At 32.0% G+C, this 13,706-nt stretch overlaps 1 protein-coding gene across 1 annotated transcript; it reads left to right on the top strand.

The window, feature by feature from the left end:
* The first annotated feature begins 831 nt into the window (after positions 1-831).
* On the top strand, positions 832-1,771 carry LOC131860129 (uncharacterized). Its single transcript, XM_059214501.1, has 2 exons — positions 832-1,021; positions 1,491-1,771. The coding sequence occupies exons 1-2, from the start codon at positions 832-834 to the stop codon at positions 1,769-1,771; spliced, it is 471 nt and encodes a 156-aa protein (XP_059070484.1).
* The last annotated feature ends 11,935 nt before the right edge of the window (positions 1,772-13,706 follow it).

Genomic DNA, 13,706 nt, shown 5'->3' with positions numbered 1-13,706 from the left:
AAATGCTCATTATGATCTGTGTGTTGTTCTATTGGAGGAATTGAAGATAAATTTGAAGAAAATTAAGCAAGATAAGAAGCATGTCTTCAAATTTGGTTCCTTGGTTATTTGTCTGGAACTTTACTTCATGAATCAGATCTCAGAAACTGGTAGAGTGCAGCTGGATTTTGATAAATTGGTGGCCCAACAAATAAAGTAAGGTCTTGACAAACTTGGCAATAGAGATAATCAAAATGCTGCATTGTGGGTATTCTTCAAGACCTTTCAAGATGAGATGAAACAGAGGGTTAGAATCCCCAAGGAAATTGTGAAGAAATATGAGGGGACAATCTGCTTCATGGTAAACAAAGATGAATGACCAATGGAAGTGGTTCAGCCTCAACCAGTGTGGATAATGCCTATGGGCTATGAGGTTGATGTAGGGAATTTGGATTATTTTGCACAACACTTGCTTAATGCTCTGGTGGATACTAAAGAAGAAGGTTCGAAACTTGCAAGGAAAATTCAATGGAGTTGCACACCAAGTTCACCGAACTAGCTAGGAAAACAAAAGTTGCTAAGATAGTAGAGGAAATCCTTGTTGAGGAAGGTCACCCTTGAGAAAAAGTTAGAGCTGGAAGAGCTTCAAGGGATGCAGTTGAAAAGGTGAAGAAACAAAAGATTAAACCCATTGAATTCAAAGTGAAGGTGACAGGGTATTCTCCCGCTCCAGTGATGACACCTCCGACTGAATCAAAAACCTCTGGTTCATCTACAAAGAAGAAAGGTGTTCTAAGGAAGTAGTAGAAACCCCAAAGGGAGTATGCGGTAGTTTCTCTGGTGGCATCTAAAATGGAGTCAGATGCAGACATTCCCAAGGCACCAAAGAAAATAGAGTTTGCAAGAATAATCAAGAAACCTCAAGCCAGTGCTATGAAGAAAGGGATGAAGGAGAAGAAGGCAAAGAATGATCCTGTACTGGTAAGCAAGCCTAAACGAGGAAAGAAGATTAAAGATGACCTGGATGAGGCAATGGAATTCGGTAAGATGAAGAACACCCAAATAGAGTATCATATTATTCCTCCTTTGTCTATTCAAGAATTAATAGATGAATTATTAAAGATGGAAATTTGAAGAACATTTCTGTATATTATGAAAATATAGATGATAAGGATAAGAGACAAATTGAGGAAGCTGTAATTTTTTACGTGGATGTATTTAGTAAAGCATTGATTGAATTAGAAAAATATCTTCCAAAATATTTGTACAGTTTAATTGATGCTAGGAGAAAATCTGCTAGTCAAATGGATAGAGAAATAAAGGGGAGTGATTTGGTCAATCAGTAACTAGTATCACTATTGAGGAAATTGATAGATTAATTTTGCTAGCTAATAAAAAGGAATTTAGGAGCAAGCACAAAGTCAAAATTATGATGGTTGGCAGAGTAGGGGAAATAAGGAGATAAACCGGTGCAATTTGGAAGAATTTTCTCATTGAGAACTGACTTGTAGAAACTATTTCACAAGATGAAGCCACTCAGTCAAAGAATCCTTCAGTGAATAATGTAAATAAGGAGGAGGACACCCAGGATGTTGCAGAGCAACAAATTTTGTATTCTATAGAGGTTGAGTCTTTTAAGGAGAATGTTAAATCAGCTAAGGCAGAGGTTGCTGCACCAAGTGGTGATACCGGTGCACAAGAGTCACCCAAAGAAGACAAAACCAGATCGGTTGAGGCTGAGAAAAAGGTAGAAGAAAAACAAGAGGAACCAAATAAAGGGAACGTAAGGTAACATAAAATCCGATCCTTATGGAAATTTACACATGAAAAATATAAAGCCAAGGGAGATTTCCACATTTTAATATCAATTTTGACAAACCATTCAATTCTATGAATAACTCCTCTTGAAAGTGATCCAAAATGTCAAACAAAAAACACACAATTTGAAGCATACATTTGTATATAAACATCATATTAATTTAAGAACAAATCAAATTTGGTATAATGGTAAGAAGTGAAGGGAAACTGGGCATCCCAAAACAACCATATGAGATTAGTATGCGTATCCAACATCAATTACAAACGCACACTACTATGCCATAAAGCGGAATCAAACAATTTATTTCCCACATTAAACCTTAGTGGAAAGTGATTGCAATTTAAGATCTTGCTAGAGCAAAGAGTAGTTACACCAACATGCATACATTTAGATTCAACTACACATAATTATAAAATATAAGAAAAAGATTTTGGGTAAAAAACCCCACACTCCAAAACTAGAGAGGCATTGTATCATTCAACAACAAAATACAGTTACAATACAATATTTAGGCTCTAAGCCTTTACATGGAGATTTCCATCCTGCTCCATCCTAGAGAAAATCCGATAGAATAACCCCTCTAAAAAATAACTCCTCTCTTCACAACTCTTCTAGAAATTCTAAACAAGCCTTTTGCTAAATTGAAGCTTTCCATTTTACTCCAAGCCTATTTAAGTGGAAGATTTGGTCCCGCTGAAAATCTTTCCAAAAACATGCTAAAGAATGCAATTACCACATATCACTTGGAGTGGGGTTTGAGAATATCCTAATAATTTTACCTCTACAAAGTTCCCTCCTTGTGCCAAGTGTCACAATTTCCTTTCACCTCAAAACTTGTTGCACCCAACTTGCCATTGGGCCCTGCAATTAAGCTTTGCACTTTGGAAACTTAATATATTCCATTAAATAAATACAATCACACATAAGACCATTAAAAATAATTAAATAATTTCCTTGGGACTCCTAAGGTTGAAGCACCTTAATCCCAATAAGAAGTAAGAATCAATTTTAGATTCAAATCCATCACTCTGATGAGATAATGCACAACTACAACAAATATAAGTCTAAGTTGTGGTATAATAATTATGGGTATATTAGATGGCCATCTATATTTGTAAATCATAAGAGTATGGCTCAAATTTTATTTTCACATTCGTCAACTTCATTTAAACATTAGGAAAAAAAATATAGAGAACAAGATAGAAAAAACAATCTGGCTAATCATTTACAAAAAATATCGACATAAGGATGATGATCGTTAGCCAAGAAAGTAGGAGGTTGGAGAAGAGGATTCATTTCGAAGGTGTTGGGAATAACTAAACCAAAATACTGCCCACCCCTATTTATAGTAGAGATTCTGTGCATAAACCAGTTAGAAAGAAACGCTTCAGATTTTGGTAACATTAGCAATACAAAAAAGCTAAAAGAAGGAAATAAATGTTGCTTAAAGCCATGACCATGGTGGATTGCAATGCACACTAATTGCACTTACTCCTATTTAAATGGGTTGAGGGATGAGGGACACTATCTTGTCTCAAAGTTTATTTCCTTCTACATGTTCAAAACGTTTATATTCATTTCAATTTTCAATCACGACTGAATGACTTCTATTGCACCTATTGAGACAAAGATTAACCCGAGCACCTGCTTTTCATAATTAGGCGATACTTATCTTGAATACTGCAGTAATCAATAATAAAAATTAGTTATTATTTATTATCTTATACTTTCCAAATAGATAGGTAGATTAGAAGGGACAATTATTAAACTGAATGATTCCCAACGAAACAAAAATCCTTAAGAGATGCCGAGTTGTTTATCTGTCACATGGGTACATTTTTTATTAAATCCCTGCTTAACACAAATGAAATAGTAATTAATAATGAAAAGTATTATTTTATCCAATTGTTTATTATATTTTGTGGTGAACTGATGCTGCTTGAGCATGTAGCTCCATGCATTACCATTTTCATTGCATCCACTGATCATGCAGCTGCAAGCTTGATTGTTTACCCTCCATCGTAATGCACCACCGCATGATCCAAGATCCACTGCTAAACACCACCATGCAGCAAGCTAAATTTAGGAGGGTTGAATATAATTTTAGAATAGTTAATATTTTTTAGTCTAGCAAATAAAGCATGCTATGCATGCAAGTTTTTCCAATTAGCTCATTCGATGATAAAGCTTACTTTAGATTTTAGATGTTAAACAATGCAAATAAAATGGGACATACAGTTCTAGGTCCACTATAATTTTAATCTTTTTTGTAATGCTGATAACTATGCATCAATCTGGTGAACAACAGTCTAAATTTGGACACATGATATGCAAGAGTTTTTACAGTGTAACTATTGTTTTGTTTAAGGTTGTGAACTTATTAAATAGCCAGCCTCTCTTTTTTTTTTTGCAAGGAATAATATAGATTATGTGTTCTTCATGAGAACAGGGTACTATTTTTCTGAATTGTGATTTTTTTCTGCAATTCATCTATTATTGTAGTTGGTTATTTTCTTCTATTTTATTTGTTAAATCAGTTGGCTCTAAGGAGACAAGGCAACTTCAAAATTCAACAAGTGGTATTAGAATAGGTAAAATTATTTTGGTTTAAAGTTTTATTGTTAGAATTTTGCCAAAGATAATCTTGTCGAAATCTAATAGCATGCTTGTTCCAGAATTTGATGGGAATGACTATGATTATTGGTGCATTAAGATGCTACCCTTTTTTATTAGAAAATATTTGTGGGCGACTATTGAATCAGGTTACGATGAGCTAGCTGATTGGAATGCCCTTACAACCAATGAAAGAACTACAAGAAAGGAAGCAAGGAAGAAGAATGCTCAAGCTTTGTTTCACATTCAGATAACTCTTGATAAGAGCTTATTTCCAAGAATATCAAGAGCAACAACTACCAAAGATTCCTGGAAGAATCTACATGAAGCTTACCAGGGTAGTGATCAAGTCAAGGTGGTCAAGCTTCAGACATTGAAGCGAGAGTTCGAGAATTTGAAGATACAAGAAGCTGAAACTATAAGTGATTATTATGTCAGAGTCAAAGATGTGGTCAATAAAATGGCTACACTTGGGGAAACTGTAAGCAATGAAGTTTTTGTAAAAAAGGTATTGAGATCTTTGACACCCAGATGGAATCATGTTGACATAATCATAGAAGAGAGCAAGGATTTGACAAAACTATAGTTTGATCAATTGGTTGGATCCTTGATGTCTCATGAAGAAAGATTGAAAGATTCTTTTGAAGGTGTAGAGAAAGCATTTTCCTCTAAATTGCAAATTATAAAAAATGAAGATGCAAGCAGAAGTAGTGCCAAAAGCAATCAAGGCCTAGGTAAAGAGAAAAACCAAAATTCTTCAAGAGGTAGAGGCAGAGGTGGCTCAAGAGGAAGAGGTGGTTCCAGAGGAAGAGGTAAAGGCAAATTTGATAAGAGAAATGCTCAATGTTACCATTGTAACATGTATGGCCACTTTGAAAGAGAATGCAGATTGAAAGAAGGTAAAAGTGCTAACTATGCTCAAGAAACTAGTGAGAATCCTCCATATCACTTATTTTTATCTTATGCCAAAGGTGAAAATACTAGTAAAGATGTTTGGTACCTAGATTCTGGATGCTCTAACCATATGATAGGGAATGAGAAGTTGTTTTCAACAAAGGATGGAAGTTTTAAATCCAAGACCCAACTTGGTGACGATAAATCATTGGAGGTTACTACCAAAGGAGCTATGGAGGTCCAAACAAAAGAAGGTGTAAAGAGTATTCATGATATTTATTATACTCCAAAATTGAAGCACAATTTGTTAAGTGTTGGCCAGCTATGTGAGAAAAATTATAAAGTAGTCTTTGAGAATAAGACATGTACTATCTATGATAAGAATAAGGGCAATAGGGTAATCACTGTTGTACCTATGACAAGAAATAGGATGTTCCCTTTGAGGTTTGGTGAACATAACAACAACCTTGCAAATATGGCTTATGAGGATTCAAGTTGGTTATGGCATCTTAGGTATGGGCATTTAATTTTTCATAGTTTAAAGTTTCTAAGGTCTTGAATTCATTAGTTTCTAGTTTGCCCAAGCTTGATGAACACAAGGAGGTTTGTGAAGGATGTGTTAAAGAAAAGCATGCAAGGGAAAAGTTTCCAAAGGGAAATGCATGGAGGGCCCATCACCCACTTCAGCTTGTTCATTTAGACATATGTGGTCCTATTGAAACTAAGAGTTTGGGTAAGTCATCATATTTCATCACTTTTATTGATGATTACTTACAAAATTGTTGGGTATATTTTTTGAAGGCCAAAGATGAAGCCTTGGATTCATTCAAGAATTTCAAAGCCCTTGTAGAAAATGAGAAAGGGTGCAAGATCAAATGTTTAAGGAGTGATCGTGGAGGGGAATTTTTCTCAAAGGCTTTCTAGAGTTATTGTGATCTTAATGGCATCAAGAGGCAACTCACAACTGCATCCACACCTCAATAGAATGGGGTAGCTGGAAGAAATAATTGTATTGTGGTAGAAATGGCAAGGTGCATGTTACAAACCAAAGGATTGAGCAATACTTACTGGGGAGATGCGGTTGATACAACAGTGTACATCCTAAACCGTAGCCCCACTAGTGCACTAGAAAAGATGACTCCTTATGAAGCTTGGTATGGGAAAAGGCCTAATGTTAATCATTTCAAAGTTTTTGGTTGTTTGTCTTATGTGCATGTACGTGATCAGGATAGACAAAAGTTAGATGCAAAGAGTGAGTCATGTATTTTTATTGGGTATAGTGAGAAAAGCAAGGCTTATAGATTGTATAATCCCATCACTAATAAGATTATTGTCTCAAGAGATGTAATTTTTGATGAAGGGGGAGTTTATGGTAATAAAAAATGCCATGTTGAGAAGAAAAAACCTGTTTTGAATGATGATATAATTCTCGATATTGATCATGAGCAGCCAATTAATGTTTCTGTATCCAGTGGTTTAACTCCACCAAACAACCCTTCATCAATTTCTTTAGTACCAAGTTCAAGTCCAACTTCTTCTCCAAGTTCTACAAGGAAGGTAAGGAGATTGAGTGATATCTATCAGAGGAGTGCAAATCAAGTACATGAAGAAAACCCAATATGTGAGACAGTGAATTTTTCTTTATTAGCAGAGGGTGATTTTGAACCATCATGTTTTGAAGATGCGTGTACTAATGAGGTTTGGGTGAAAGAAATGCAAGAAGAGATGGATTCCATTCACAAGAATAACACTTGGGAGTTGGAAGGGCTTCCACATGACAAGAAAAATATTGGCACCAAATGGGTCTACAAGACCAAGTTTAACAATGATGGGAGTGTTGAAAGATACAAGGCAAGATTAGTTGCTAAAGGCTTCACACAGAAGTATGAAATTGATTATGAAGAGACATTTGCACCAATAGCAAGACAAGAGACCATTAGAATGCTGATTTCATTAGCTGCTCATAAGAAGTGGAGCGTACATCATATGGACGTGAAAAGTGTCTTCTTGAATGGGTACTTAGAAGAGGAAGTATATGTGGAGTAGCCACAAGGTTTTGAAGTGGAAGGAAAAGAGAATCATGTCTACAGGTTGAAGAAGGCTTTATATAGCCTCAAGAAAGCACCAAGAGCGTGGTATGTCAGGATTGATGGATACTTTTAGGAGAATGGCTTCCATAGAAGTAAGAGTGATCCTACCTTTTATTACAAACAAGAAGGAATGAAAGTTTATCAAAGTAAGGATGATATTTTCATTTGTCAAACAAAGTATGCATAGGATATGCTGAAGAAATTTGATATGATTGATTGTAACCCTGCCGCCACTCCAAGTGCTCATGGAGTTGTGTTATGTAGAGATGATGGTGCTGATTTAGTTGATGAGACAATTTACAAAAGTATTGTGGGGATCTTTATGTTTCTAACCCACACAAGGCTTGATATTACATATTCAGTTTCACTTGTTTCAAGGTATATGATAAATCCATCTGAAATACATATGAAGGAAGCCAAGAGGATTTTGAGGTATGTGAAAGGGACTTTAAATTTTGGTATTCATTACTACTCAAGTCTGAAAAGTTCAATCTTGTAGGATTTAGTGATTCAGATTGGGGAGGTAGTATGGATGATCGTAAGTCCACATCTAGAAATTGTTTCTCTTTTGGTTCTAGTTTGATTACATGGAGCTCGAAAAAGCAAAAAATTGTTGCCCACTCATCCACAGAAGTGAAGTATGTTGCAATTACCTCAATAGGTACATAAGATCTTTGGCTCAGAATTTTTTTGGAAGAAATTGGAGAAAAGCAAATTGACAATGTGAGTGCCATCAAGTTAGCAAATAATCTGGTTCATCACAGTAGAACAAAGCATTTTGATATGAAATATCACTTCATACGAGATTTGGTGCAGAAGAAGGACGTTGAATTGAAGCACATCAACACCCAAGATTAGCTAGCAGATATATTCACTAAGGCAGTTGCAAAAGCTCAGTTTTTAGCTCTACGAGATAAGATTGTGAACCCTCTCAGCATCAAGGGGGAGTATGTGGTGAAATGATGCTGCTCGAGCATGCAACTCCATGCATTACCATTTTTTTTGCATCCACTAATCATGCAGCTGCAAGCTTGATTCTTTAACCTTCACCGTAATGCACCACTGCATGATCCAAGATCCACCGCCAAACACCACCATGCAACAAGCTGAATTTAGGAAGGTTGAATATAATTTTAGAATAGTTAATATTTTCTAGTTTAGAAAATAAAGCATGCTATGCATGCAAGCTTTTCCAATTAGCTCGTTCGGTGATAAAGATTAGTTTAGATTTTAGATTATAAACAACGCAAATAAAATGGGACATGTAGCTCTAGTTCCACCATAATTTTAATCTTTTTTGTAATGTTGATAACTATGTATGAATCTGGTGAACAACAGTCTAAACTTAGACACATGACATGCAAGAGTTTTTACGGTGTAACCATTGTTTTGTTTAAGGTTGTGAACTTATTAAATAGCCAGTGTCTCTTTTTTTTTTTTTTTTTCTGCAAATAATAATATAGATTGCGTGTTCTTCGTGAGAATAGGGCACTCTTTTTCTGAATTGTGATTTTTTTCTACAATTCGTCTATTACTGTAGTTGATTGTTTTCTGCTATTTTATTTGTTAAATCAGTTGGCTCTAAGGAGACAAGGAAACTTCAAAATTCAACATATTTTACCTGTACATTCAGACATTTTTCATTGGAGTTGTATCCAGGTACGATTTTACTTGCTTTATAATCATGTCTCTCCACAGGAGATTATGTGCTCATTTAATTCATCGCTGTGCTCAAAAGTATAAAACTTTTGTCGGTCTTGAACCCAAGACCACCTTTCGACCTGAATAATGCACCAGAGAATTAAATACAGAGATGTTATTTGTCTTTCTGTAACGCTCAAGTGTTTAGCAGACTAAATGAAAAATTATTTTTTGCTCTTGATAATGGGAGTTATCATGTCTCCCTTCTTTGATATTACAGTAACTACAACTATTTAATTAGTTACCATATTCCCCTTCTCTGATATTACAGTGCTTATGGTACTTATTTTAGTTCTCGAATTTGTCTTTGGCAGCTGGGTAAGTCTAATGCTCATAACTTGTTTTAGTTGTTTTTAATCTGAGATCCATGTAATTATTAGTGCTCGTCATTAGGCTAGTACTATTGCAATCGATTGTACTTGATTTTCATTAACTCGTTATTATTCAATTGGTTTTCCACCAATTATATCCATGAATTTTTTCTTTCACCATTTTGTTTTAATTTTTAAATAGTTAAGATGCATGACTTTTACGTTTTCAAATTCTAGAAATTGTTTTCCTTCAATCTAATTGGCTCAAATAATTTGCATCTTATTACCGGATTTCTCGTATCCACTTTCTACATGATTTTTTTTACTCAAATTTTTAGGTCAATAAAATAATATTTAGTATGTTTTAATTTTGTTTTCAAATTATTTAAAATCTGTATTTAAATCTTATATTAGATAATTTGATAATATAAAAATATATCTTTGATAAATACATTAATATATATTTTATATATAGGATACAGTTAAATTAAATATTAGATAAAATGAATAAATAATTTAAATATTATAAATATTATTAATATATTTAGGTCTATATATATACTATAATATAATTAAAACTATTATATTAAGATTAAATATATTTTTTATATTAAAAAAACAAACTAAATATGTTAATTATATATAATCAATGAATAATAAAATGATATATAATAATTTGGTAAAGTCAATGATATATAATAATTTAGTAAAGTCTAAAATCATTATAATAATGATTAGAATTAAAATTAGGTTTCTTAATAAGACTTAGTGTTAGAATAAGGGTTAAGGTTAGGGTTAAAAATAAGGTTCAAATTATTTCTAAATTAAGATTATATTTAGGCTTAGAGTTAGATTCAGAACTAGGGTTAAAATTAAAAAAAAAAGAGATTAGGGTTGTATTTAATGTTAGATTTATAGTTAGAATCAGGTTAAGAATTTGGGCTAGCATACAAATTATGTTAAGGTTGGAATTAATATTATTGTTAAGGTTTTAATTATTTATAGATATTATTATAAATTTATAACTATGTTATAATTTTGAGCACTCTCTATTATATAATTGGAAAAATATATTATCTCAAATTATTATCCAACCTACCTCTAAACAAATTTTTTATTATTGCAATCCTAAAAAGGCAAGTACTGGCCACTATGTGGCACTTGTTCTTTTCTTTATCTAATCAGTTACTACTTGTATATTATTTTTAATGCATTATAATATTTGTATGCTATAATTTTTTTTATTTATGGTAAATTTTTTATTTAAGATAAGTGGAGTAAGGGCCTCCAATTGATATGACTTCAAATTTTTTTATAGAAGATATTTATTTAAATAAATATCAAAACTTTTTATAGTAGATGTTTTTTTAAATAATTGATGTAGAATATTTTATTTTTTAATTAAACCCCCCCACCCCCTCCCCACACACATATATAATGAAGTATATGTAAGAAGATCATATGATCTTTTAAAATAAATGAATTAGAATTAAATATAAATATATATTGTGTAGGGTTGATTAAATATAAATTGTGTGATCTATTTTTATGTTCTTATATTTAGAGGTATTCAATATATTCACCATAATCATGTATGATTTGATAACTAAATTAGATTATCATTCACATGTATACACTATTATTAGAATCTTACACTCATTTTTTAGGCATTTTCAAGACTAGAGACTAGTACATTCTCTCATTGTTTGATTTCTAGGTATTGATCTAGGTTAAAGCTCCTTGTGATGAATGAATTCATGTAAGGCATTACAATTAATATTTATAATAGAAAATCATCAATCTACAAAGGTGATTTAATAAAGAATCACTTGGTATCAATAATTAATAGTTCTTGTATACTCAACCTAATACAAAAGTGCCTAAAATATTTAACATTATTTGTCAAGTATTACTTGAGTTACACTTCAATGATGATCTACTACTACTACTTTCTAAATTCAATATTTATGAATGAATAGAATGTAAATTCAAACACATTAAAAATATTCTTCAATGAAAATAATATAGATTTTTTAATCCATCAAACAAAATAAAATAAATTATATTAGAAAAATATTTCAAAGGTATATCTTATTGTTGGTACTATTACTAGAGTTCATACCAAAATATTCACATGTTCTCCATACCCTCATTGGGTTGGTGTGCTCATGGGCCTTGTGCCTCGATTAGGCTATTGTGATCATGAGCATGGATTGTTGAGTGTGCATGCCAAAGGACATCACACATTTGGTCATTGGTCTAGACTAAATAACCCATGTAACTAGTAAAAAATAATATATTTCAAAAGTAGATACTAACCAATATGCAATACTTGTTATATTCAAAGTCCTCATAAGCTGTGTTTACAACTCTTTTTTGATGAATTAGAGCTTACAAACCTTGTAGGAATATCAATAGTATAATTTTTTATTTATAAAAAATTAAGGTCATTGTGATCTATTTATTAAGTTTGGTATTGGGTATTAAGAGTGGTAAGCACATGTCAATGTTAAATTTTAATTTTGACAATTGCATAATATACTAGGAAAGACATTTTTCATTCTTTGGCAAGAGATCAAGAAACTCTAATAAACCCTTACTAAGGAAGAATTAATGAGATATGAGTTTGTGTTCTTTACATGTAATTTAGTTATTTTCTTGATGTTTGTAGAAAATAGGAAAATTTTAACAAATGATAATCATATTATGTATGATGTAATTTATTTTCTTCTTTCTTTTCAATTTCTTATAATTTTGTGTTAGGAAAATCATAAATGTTGATCAAACCTAATTTCACAAGAGAAAAGAATGCATACAAGATTACATAATAACCATACAAAAAAATCAAATACATAGCACAAGATAACACAAGATATGCCTTGTTAAAACTCTCAAAATGGAAAAAATTGACCTTCAAAAGTATCCACACTCAATGTATTATTCAACAATAAAAATATTACTACACACTTACAAAGTCTCCATGAATTATTTTGAAACATCTACCTCCTCTAATACGTCCTGCATGTATCTAAGAAAATACTCACACATTCCATGTCATGCTTCACATATGAACTCCTCAAAAGAAGACTCTATAAAATGATGACCAATCCAAAACCTCTAATAACCAACGTCAACCACTAAATATGTGCTTCCTTTTCTAAAGTTAAAGTTACACAAATACAACCAAGTCATAAGGTGAAACCATGTGCCTTAAAACCATGAGTCCACAAAATCATTGACCCACATTTAATTATTTTTGCTAATTTTACAAAATATTAAATATTTTTCCTATGTGCAACCCACATATAAAATATATATAACACAATGTTACATACAAATTTACAAGTGCCCCCCCCCAAAATAGTTAAGGTGGCAAATAAATATATTAATTCACATTGTGCAAGGTGTAAAACACCCATTCCTAACATTTCCTCACTTGTTATATACATTATATAAGGGTCAATCAATGAAATACATAATCATAGTCATAGATGAAATTAAATGAATCTCTAACATGCTCTCACACTCCATCAAAATATCTATAACTATATAAAACATTTCCACCGTATCAAGAAAAAAATCATGTCATCCTCCAACATGCTATCTATGGAACAAAATGAACAATACAAGGTATATATGCACCTTTCTAAAGAAAATAAGCATCAAATAAAAGTGATAATTTTTTTTCAAACCATTGTCAAATGGAAAAAAAAATTAATATTGTCATAACCCTCTTTTTGGACCTTGATATGACTTATTATTATTATTATTATTATTATTATATTAACTTTATGAGTAATGTTAAATATAAAAGATAAATTGAAATGAGGTTGAAGTTTTTAAATAAAAAAGAATTTAAGTGGTGACACACACATGAGGTCATAATTTATTTGAGAATTACTTATTTTCTCAATATCTTAATTGAGCACATGGTGTCGGATAAATAAGAATATTCTAGAAAAGAAATTTTAAATTCATAATATTAAGGAATAAATGTTATATTTAGCAAATATATGACATGGGAGTTACAAAATTATTCTATGACAAGAATAATTCTATTCATGGCATTTTTATGACAAAGAAGTTACAAAATGCGTTTTGATAAAATAGAAGAGAGTTCAAATTCGAATTTTGAATGCATGGTCAAATGTCACCCCCACTATGACAACAATCATTTTTGCATGAAATTAATTTAGAAATTGTTTATTTTCTCAATATTTTATTTAGCACATGTTGTAGGAGGAAATGAGAAGGTTCTAGAAGATAATCTCAAATTCAAATTTTTGCAAGTAACCCCAC

Source organism: Cryptomeria japonica, chromosome 11 (genome assembly GCF_030272615.1).
Source record: "Cryptomeria japonica chromosome 11, Sugi_1.0, whole genome shotgun sequence".
NCBI lineage: Eukaryota > Viridiplantae > Streptophyta > Pinopsida > Cupressales > Cupressaceae > Cryptomeria > Cryptomeria japonica.
Note: the sequence above shows the minus strand (reverse complement) of the source record. Positions and strands in the feature narration are given on the sequence as shown.

Bases quoted from the DNA above. Each gene is read 5' to 3' on its own strand.
- LOC131860129 (XM_059214501.1), top strand. From the start codon at position 832: ATGGAGTCAGATGCAGACATTCCCAAGGCACCAAAGAAAATAGAGTTT. The intron at 1,022-1,490 runs GTAAGATGAAGA...ACTGACTTGTAG, and splicing joins GGATGAGGCAATGGAATTCG to AAACTATTTCACAAGATGAA.